This window comes from Solea solea, chromosome 3 (assembly GCF_958295425.1).
Source record: "Solea solea chromosome 3, fSolSol10.1, whole genome shotgun sequence".
Lineage (NCBI taxonomy): Eukaryota > Metazoa > Chordata > Actinopteri > Pleuronectiformes > Soleidae > Solea > Solea solea.
Genome location: NC_081136.1, coordinates 14846514 through 14856984, shown reverse-complemented (window position 1 = coordinate 14856984; position 10471 = coordinate 14846514). Strand labels below are relative to the sequence as shown.

Sequence of the window (10471 nt, the reverse complement as noted above, 5' to 3'; positions counted from 1 at the left end):
GCCGTGATCTCTCGCAATTTAAACCTTATCTTATTACACTCTGGTAAAAGTATTTCCTCTACATATTAATCAAACAATGTCAAAACAAATCCTAACACACAAGTAATTAGTTAAAGGTTGAGTTACAGTTAATATGGTGAATGTGGATTCATGAATGTCCTGTGTGTTACAATCACAACATCCTTAAATTAGCGAACGTGTGGACGGTGCTGTCTAATTGAAAATGCGAAAACACAAACAATGCAGATTAGCTGCTGCACAAGTTCGAGGGTTTCTGCGACAGTGAATCTGACGAAGTGGTGATGCAGCAGAAACCTGGGAGATGGCAAAACTGTGTGACGCACAGCAGTCACTGATAATCTCAGGTGACTTTGATGGGAAAAATGTATGGGATACAGTTTGAATGACCACTTCTAGCAATAGCTCGAGAGGTCACATCAGGAGCAGCACCTGTAGATGTGAAGGAAAGAATGGACGTGCAGCTGTGAGATTCACAGAATAACAGCACTGACAGGGTTTGTTGCTGTGGCTAGAAGGTGACTTAATTAATAATAATGAAAATACAAGAAATAGGATCATTACTAATCAGTCAATCATTCAGTTAAACTTTCTAGATTACTTTTCATATAAGGCAGTGCATCTCAGTTAAAATGCTTCACAGGATAAAAAACATAATCAAAGAAAGCAACCCACCAGCCTAAATCCCATCCAACTACTGTTTTAGCAGACAATTGGCTGGTATTATGTAAAACAAAACAAAAAAAGGACGTCACGAAGGAAAACCCTGGAGACTACAATACTAATGGGTGATCTAAACGGGAGGTAAACGAGAAATTAGATACATGAATATTGAAATAGATACATGAATTAGTGCTTAAAATAAGTTCTCATTTGATACTGCTGGTCTTTTTTAATTTTTTTTTTAATTTTTTAAATGTAATTTTTTTTAAATCTGTTACACTTTTGCTGTTTTAAAGCAGAAAAGAAAGAGTCTGTCCATCCAAGACATGCAGGCAGTAGCACGCCAGCCCAACAGGTGGCGGTAATTAAGGACCTCCGATATGTAAAAGTAAAAGGCGGCGCTGGCCAATGACGTCGTACTCCCCGCGACATTCACATTTGTCTTGTGAGTGAAAGAGCAAACAATTTTATAAAGAACAACCTGCGCCGTTTGCCTCAAAATGCTTAAAAAGAAACCAGTTAGCGGAGAAAAGAAGAGGAAACACACACAGTCAGAGGAACGACGTGACAAAGATGAACGTAGAAGCAAGGAACCAAACGTGCAGGTGAGATAATCAAGCTAGCTTCATGCTAATCATGTTTTGTATACATAATACAGTAGGCGGTGTTTAGGTGAACTTAACGAACACTGCGGTGACGTGTTGTATGTAAGAATTCAAATGTTTCCCTAAAACCGTGCCAACACAAGGCAAACTAAGCTTATAATAAGGCATGGTTGAGTTAAACAGGGACATTTTAGTAACAGTTTCTTAAGCTTTATTCAGCAACACAAAGTGTATACACAAACAGATAAAGAATGGTAACAAAACAGAAAAAAATTAAAATCATTTAACTGACAATAAATGCAAGTAGAGCTGCAACTCACGTTTATTTTCATAATCGAATAATCTGTTACGGCCATAACATGTTAAAACATATTAATCTGTGTTTTTCAAACGTGGAAATTATGTTCTCAAATGTCTTGTTTGTCCATAAAATTATTCAGATTGAATTATTTCTTTGTTATATGGATCAAGGAAACCAGAACATATTCACATTTAAGAAGCTGAAAATTAAAAATAAAAACGTGTTCTAAGTCTTTCATTAACAATGAATTCTCAATTATAAGTAGTTGATTAATTTAATCATCGATTTTTGACCAATTATTTCAGGCCTAAATACAAGAATATGCACAATGCTATGTATGTGTAGTTTCTCAGTCACGACAAAATTCTAAAGTTGGAATAAGTGTAATTATTATAGAATATTGTTTATTATTATTATTGTTATTATTATTATTGGGCCTTTGGTTCTTTGTGTTGTTCGATATATAGAGCAGACTTTAATTTATCACTGTTAGTCAATACAGTGAATAATAATAAAGCAGATATGAAACATCTTAATGAGAGTCAATACTGAATTCAAAGTTCTTGTGATAATTGATTGTTCAATACCGTTTCATTAATTGTTTACAACATGTTACCTCGACACATTGATTTAGTAACTTGTTTCTTTGAAGCTGGACTCCAAGGATGAACTTGCTGACGCAGAGCTGGACAGGGTCAGCAGTGACATTGAAGAGGGGGGACTGGACCTGAACCTGCCATTTCGACCCATCACTTCTTATGTGGCTGAAAAGCACGAGATGTTAGAGCAGTGTTTCCGCGTTCTGGGGGAGAAGAAGCTGCACAAGATGCTGCCTGATGAGCTGAAGGTGACTGGGAAGCAAACTAATTCCTCTTTTAAGCTGTGAACTCTAAATATTATTATAAAGAAAAATCTGCAGTCTTAATAAAAATGTCTTGACTGAAATAGCATTTGTTGACTAAAGGTCACAGGTGTATCTTCGCCAGTCTGACTAATTGGTCTGCATCATTTTATTACAAACATTCAAGAATTTTGCAGTGAATTTCAAACGGACATTTGTTTGCCTTTTTTATGGACCTCACTTCATTTACTGCGACGTGCAGTCTTCCAAACTAATGCTGGAAGACATGTGACCAAGGTCATGTTGTTGCACTGAATTTCAACAAGATGTGCAATTTTTGCACTGAATTTCAACAAGATGTGCAATTGTTATAATATCTTGAAAAGGTTTGTTCAGTTATTTGTTCAAATATTCACATTTGACTTTAAACCAGTTATTTTGAAGTGTTACTGAAAGGTAGAGTAATGCTAATATGACAATTGTTTTGGTTGTAGGTAGGAACTTGCCTATAGCTGTAAATATAGATGTGGAGCTGTATAAAAATCTATAAAATGTGAAAAGCTAATGTTAACGCTACAGTGTTTACATCTTAATATACTGAATATCTCCTAAAGATCATCAGCTTTTGTTGTTTATTTTGGAGGAAAGTGACTTGGCATCAGAGTTGCTGTTTAAAAACCCTTTTCTTCACAGGAAATTACTTCAGAGGAAATCAAAAAACTATGTTGGGAACAACTGGAGCCAATCTCTGAGAGAAATCTGATTCAGATCTTAGCAGGTAAGACACAAGGCACATTATTATAAAATAAGCACCTGCGTTTAAAACAATACAGCATTGCGAGGAAAGAATTTTCAATCACTTGAAACTGATGTTGTGTCTAGGAGAAGAGGTGACATCTGGAAATGGGAATGAAAACTCTAAAGAGACCCTGGAAAGCCAGTGAGTGAACATTTTCTAAACTTTTTTAGGGTACAATTTCTAATTTAGAGTGAAAATAGTGTGTTCTGGTGTGCTTATTTTATTTTTTCCTCCCATCAAGACAAGATAATAATGTTGACTCTACATCTTGCCTGAAAGAAACAGCAAAAAGTGAGGATACTAAACAAGGTAAATACACGCCAAAAATCTTTTGACACACAGTTAGAAATTAAACATTAAAAAATGTCGTAGAATGATACATATACATTTTAAAAAGACTGGTGTATTTTATCTTACAGAGGGTGGTGGCTCAGGTGAGGAGAGTGATGTCCTGAGCATAAACGCAGACACTAATGACAGTGACATAGAAGGACCCAAAGAGGAGCAGACTGTTAAAGCTGTGGAAAAGCCAGTAAAAAAAGAAAATGGCAGCGGAAATGTCGCTGACCCGTCTTTAACGCCTGACCCAGCACAGCCAGAGCCTCCCATTGACTCTCCGGCAACTGAAGTAAAGAAAGACATTCAGAGTGACATAGACAAAAGTGTCAGTGAGATCTTAGCCCTTTCATCCTCTTCAAGTAAAGAGGTAGCTCTCAAAGAGAGTACACCACCTCAGTCTGCAGAGGTCACTTTATCTGTTGAAGCTTCAACCTGTGCCCCTGCATCTTGTCAGCCGTCCATTCAACAACTGGCACTTCTGGAGTTGGAAATGAGGGCCAGAGCCATCAAAGCTCTGATGAAAGCAGGTGACAAGAAAACCACTTCTGTGGCCAAAAACATCTGAACATGGTTTATTTTTGTTTATGTCTTGTGTGGTTTACAATGGTGCATCTTGTTTGATTTTGAACATGTTTTTATTATTACTCCATATTGGAATGGTGTTACAGACTGTTAAAAGCCAAATTAAACATTGAAAGACATGTTTTGCTTTTCGACTCTCGATGTCTTATGTGAATTGCAAGAGCCACAAGGAAATGTTAAGTGCACTTCCTCAGACACTAGATGGCAGTATTACTCTGCAACAGAAAATCTGGAGAGCCCAAGGGCTAGTTTATTTGCCACCATTTCAGTCATGAGAAGCATGAAAGTCAAGTTTTCATAGTAATGATATCAGTAATCCATTAATTTAAAATAAATTTGCAACAGCGGAAATTATAATTAACCTTGATAATACATGCTTATCAGCAGGATGTGCTTTTTGTTTAATTATGCACCTGCAAATATATGTGCATTATTTCTTTCTTGTAATATATATATATATACAGCTGGTTAATGTGGTTCTAATGTTATGGCTGTAGGCTGAGCTTAGCAGGTGGCAGCAGTGTTGTACTGTCATTAAGACAATGTTTCTTCACTGAACACCTGTTTGACTTGTCAGGCTGAAGCATACATACTAATACCATCTTCTGCCACGTCTTCCATATTTGCATTTTCTGATGGCTACGTCCAGTTTATAGCATGGATATAAAATGTCTCCATCTGTTAAAAAGGGAACAAAATGTCTGGCTACACAAACATCCTGATATAAACTGAATCACTTGCTCATCTGCCAATTTACTTCACCAAAGTAAAGTTTAAAAAATATATGTGTTTTGCTGTTTGAACCTCCAGCTAGAATAGCATCCTCCCACCTGACATCATTGAGTTTCTGCTGGGATTTATTCTATATTCTGCAGTTTCTTTGTTCCGGTATGAACTGTGTGTGAGATTATATGTAGATGAGGAGCACAATAGCTCCACACCCTGAAGAAGACAATGAAACGTATAAGGAGCCAAGAACCTCCTGGGTTTACATTTAAAAGGGTTATATGTGGGCAAGGTGAGGGTTGGGAGGGTTAAATGCGTCTTTCTTTATGCGTTCATGTGCCATTATCTTTGTACTCATTGACGATTTGAAGAGGAGAGTGTCTACTTAAGTAAAAAGGGAAACGACACTTCCAAAGTGCTTGTGATGTCAGTGATCTGTGAGTATCTGTCACTGCTGTAAGAACGTCAATTATTATTTAGCCTGAGCAGATAAGTGGCCTTTTAAGCAGATTTCAAAACGAGCGAGCTGAACATGGATTGACGGTGGTGATGTGAATGTTGTTAAGTGTCCTTTGAATTCGGATGAACTTGTTAAAATATTGAGGCATGTTGCTTCCATCGTGGATGGAGCTGTATATGTTAAAGCAAGGGTCATGCAGAAAGTTATCATGAGCCCCGGTTTATCTCTGTAGCAGCCACACTTGTCTCTTTCCGCGTGTGCTCTGACTCAGCTCTTCAATGCTCCATAGAGATGAGAAGCAGTATTGCAATCTTTAGTTTTACTGAAAGTAAAACCATCAGAAGGAGTCCCTGACCAGACTTGCTGAAGCAGAATTGCAAACATTAAAATCTGAATCCACCTTGCTGCAAATGTCAAACCACAATAAATGAGTAGTAAAAAGTTTCATGACGTGAAAATAGTTTTCCTTGCACGGTGCAAGTATTTTATTGAGTAGTAATTCATAATGCTGCTATATCTGAACAAGCTCAGGGCCTGCAAAGCCATTAATCTACTTTTTGCTGCCTATTTGGGGGATTGGTTGTGTTGACAGCAGGTGAAGCAAAGTAGTCCAGGCATCCCTCCCCCTAACAGCTCATCCTGGGGTTTCCTGATGCTATCACAAGCCAGATAAGGTCTCTGGCCAGTTGTGGATCCACCTCAGGACCTTCTACCCTCTGGAAGACCAACGGAAGTGACACATGAGGTATCTTAAACCCTAACCTTGGTTACTTTACAACCTTGGTGCCTGTCTGTCGACCCACAGTGTGAGTAAAGACACATTATGAAGTAACACTACATTATGTATTAACTGCATTTTGTAATAGCTCTTTACATATTGTGGTGGATTTGCACTTTTTTTCCTATCAGAATGTGATTTTTGAGCACAGTGTAATAATCCACCAAAATGGATGCCGATCTTTTAGTGTAAAGCTCCAGTGTGTAACTTATGTTGTCACTTTTCCCTTAAAGTTTGCCATTGTCTCGCTTTTATAGTGCAGCCATTCTGTTTCTTCCTTCCTGCGGTCAGATGTGATGTAACACAGAGAGAGTCATGTGGATATGAACGTATAGGGCCGAACAATTTTCAAAATCAAAATCACAAGACGGCCTGCTGCAATTTTCAAGTCTCAGGAGGCGCAATAAATGTCTTAATTTTAGGTTCTATATTATTCTGGCCTATACACATTATATTCTGCAGACTGGAGAAAACGTCTTTGTTTCTCACAGATCTGCACAAGCAACACACAGTAATCATTTTAAATATGTTATTTAAATGAAAATGAGTGTCATTCCCATTCCGTCTCATATCGTGAATCATATTGCAATTTCAGTCAAAATAATCACAAAATTATTCAGCCCTATTTGACAGTAGTTTGAATTTAACCGACATATGTTTTATTTAAAAGCGATGCTCTGCAGCTTTAATTTCAAGCAATTGTGACATCGGAACAAAATGTATTTAAAGTATTCTAGCATGAGTCATGAGTAGAAATAATTGTTAAACTCTTTTAGTTACATAGATCAGTCAACTGCTTCAGAACCAAATCAGTGTAACTTTATTAATTATAAGAATAGAGATTGTACTTGCATTTTCATAGAGACATATAAACTATATGAATATTACACTGACACTGATCATTACTCAGCATTATTGATGCACTGACACGTCAGGAGACATACACACGTTCAAACAGGTTGATGTTGTACAGGCACATTCTGTAATAACCACCACAATGTGTCATAAATTATTGTAAAATGTGGCAACATTTATTATATAATGTGTTTTGTGTATTTTTACCACAACATGCAGCAGGATGTTGCAAAATGGAGTTAATATTAATTGTGTTATTACAAGATGCTGAGTTGTTACATAATGTGGCTTTGGGCCACACTGATCAAGGTCTAGGTGTTTTCAGCTGAACTCCCCTCTCAGGTCCAGCACCTGTGCCCCAGTTTTCTTACACCATATGAAGTGACACAGTTTCATAGAAACCGGGTTGTTCTGGCATCTCCCCTGGAGCCTGTTTGCCTCGTGGAAATCCTACTCGGAGCACATGCTCCAACAACACAGCTCCCACTGACATACAGACCTCTGCACCACATTAAGGCGGTGATTCTCAGAGGAGAGCAACAATATTCCACCCACACAAGTATTTTCTCTTTGATATTATCTTAGCAATATTAGACTTAATTGACATTTTCCCCACACTGCTTGTATCCTTTAGGACAGGGCGCCTGGTTATTACTCTCGTGGAGGAAATCGCACCTAGTACTTGCCAGCTCTACCTACTTTGCACCTTACCAGAGGTATAATCAGACATATGTGATTGATAACAACTGTATGGGTCGACACAGTGTATAATATCACTGTCAAATGTAATAGAATAAATGATATAGGATGGGCTTCTGAAGTAGATGGTAGGAGTAAAATGTAGCATTAAATGGATATACTTGATAAAAACTATTTGTATCTTAGGCCACCTCTACCCATTGTTGTTTTAGCAAACAACAATTTGTTTCTTTAGATTTAGACAGACGTTTGATGATCCCAAACAGTCGGTCTGGACTCAAATATGATTTCACTGCATTACTAAGTACATTGTGCTGTGTTACAGTGACTTTAAAAGAGTAAAGTTGACATAAACTCCAGTTCGGACCAAATATAGCCTGGGGTACTCTTGAATTGGACTATGATAATATTTAGTTTTATTAGTTAAAAACACCCTGGGGTTGTGTTAAATTGAAGTATTTCAGTGTTCATTTAACACTGTTCCAGAGTGTATTTGGTGCTAATCAGAAATGGTGTAAAACTCAGTTTCATAGTCTGGCTTAAACATTATAAAAATGTTCTGAGTGGCACTGTGCTTTAGATCAGTGGTCCCCGACCTTTTTTCCTTGAAGCCCCCCTTGCTTGTGTCCAGGACAAACCAGGGCCCCCCCCCCGACCCGAACCCCTGTCCAGGGTGCACACACAAAAAAGAATAAAGTAAAAAGTTTAGGTTTTTGTTCCTATTCTCACAGTATATAGATAAAAACTGTCCTGTGCTGCCGTTAAATAAAAAACCAAGGTATTGCCTTGTTTTCTTTTTTTGATCCCAGTGAGTGTTTGGTACTTTTACGATTCTCACACAACAGGAACGTGATCACATGTTGGTGACAAATAGCTTAATAAATTTAAAGGTGGACTAAACAAATAATAGTTTTTATTTGGATGATACTGACTTCTGATTATCCAGTAAAGTGTCTGATTGGGATGCACAAATATAATTATATTAACCTCACAAACTCAGAGTAGTGAAAGCTCTGTGCCCACCCATGTGATCTCTGGCGCCCCCCTAAGGGGGGCTTGGACCCCAGGTTGGGAACCATGGCTTTAGATTATCGCATGTTGTTGAAAAACAAAACATTGCCAATCAGGCAGTTTTCAGAAGGAAAGGCAGACATCTCTGTATAACAGCTCGGATTTTGATCATTTTGCAGTTAATTCTGCAGCCTTAATCGAGACAGAACAGTATTTGCACCTCCTCATTTTACCTGTTTGCACCTTGATATTCAGAATCCTTTGTTTTTCACGCTTTAGTTCATTCATTTAGTTCATTCCCCGTGTTTTACCTCCTTGTGTTTGTGCGGTCAGTGTTTTTCTTGAACTCGTCATACGAGCTACTGTGAAAGCACAAGCGTGTTTGTGAAATAGTGTAATAATAAAAACCTGTCAGTCAAATGTTAGTGACTAAATTTCCACTGGGAACAAACTGGGCGAAAATTTATTGAAAACAGATGTACTGTATGTTTTTTTTTTTAACATGTCCACATTTGCATAGATAAATAATCTGTGTTCTTTCGGTAGCTAAAAATTAAATTGAACAAACAGCTTGTGCTGACAGGCAATAAATAACTAACCACCTCTGTAAGACTAAATAGATTGAAACTTCAAGCAGTGAGTCATTTTGCACATTTCAGTGAATGTCTTTTCTGAGAGTGGAAGAGATGTTTGATTTTAGACGTTTTCATTTTATGACCAATTCTGCATATTAATGCTAGTTACTGCAGCCTGAAGTAGCACACAGGAAATGGGCTTTTTATTTAAATACTGAGCTTACTCCAGCAATAATGCTATTAATAACACATTCATGTATCCGTCTTCATTACTATCACTTGACATGGACTAGATGTAGTGTATGTAATTTGAATCAGATCTCAGTGTTGTTGACCCTTCTGTTCCCCATTGCACTTTCTGTCGCTGCGTCACAGGTGTGTAGCACATCTGTTCACCATTCACTTCCCTTGCATGCATAAATGATTGGCTTCTTTTCAATGAGGTATCAGCTCATTTTTCTTATTAAACGTGAAGTGGTTCATTGCACATTTGCTGCTATTTGAAAGCGAAGAGCTCCCTTTCTGTTTTTAAACTCACTCCAAAAAAAATCTGTGAGAGAGATTTGAGCATTTGATATTCCACTCCAGTGTAGTATCCGCATGTGGAGAGGATTCTCCCCTTTCCACTGACTCCTCTGACATCTGACTTTCAGATTCCATGCATGCTCACTTTGTATGGGTTTCTCCCCATACAACTTCAGGGTCTGCATTCAAATGGCACATTAATACCATAAAACAACCATTGAAATTCTGGCCAGCAGACCGACAAGCCAATAAAAGCAAAATGCTTTTTGAATGATATTGAGACAGCAGACAGGACAGATGACCTCGCACAGTCAAATTGGTGAAATCCAATGAAATATTACAATATTACATCAAAGCCAACTCTCATTGTGATGGCAACAGGATCAGCAAGTTGTATCCTTGAGGTTTCAGTGGTTTTTCACAGAGGAGTTGTGATTGATTGTCTGAAGAATGTAGTTTTCAACTCCAATAGTAGGCTTAGTGAATCTGTAAATTTGCCTGGGTTGTAAGTGTTCATGGAATCTGTGGTTGAGCTTCTATCAGTAAACATGACTCAAACTGAAATGACTATGTAGACTGCAGTTTTAATCTATGGTTTATTGTTAAATATAATCAAATGTTTGATAGAGTCAAACCATTGTCAAATATGTCCCCACAATAACCCTTGGTAAATTGCAGTGGGAATAATGCACAA

The 10471-nt window shown here is 37.7% G+C and overlaps 1 protein-coding gene across 1 annotated transcript; it reads left to right on the top strand.

The window, feature by feature from the left end:
• Window positions 1-1095: 1095 nt before the first annotated feature.
• On the top strand, window positions 1096-4267 carry LOC131456759 (caspase activity and apoptosis inhibitor 1). The gene is made up of 6 exons (XM_058625373.1): window positions 1096-1286; window positions 2240-2434; window positions 3122-3206; window positions 3311-3368; window positions 3469-3536; window positions 3647-4267. The coding sequence occupies exons 1-6, from the start codon at window positions 1182-1184 to the stop codon at window positions 4129-4131; spliced, it is 996 nt and encodes a 331-aa protein (XP_058481356.1). The 5' UTR covers window positions 1096-1181; the 3' UTR covers window positions 4132-4267.
• Window positions 4268-10471: the final 6204 nt, after the last annotated feature.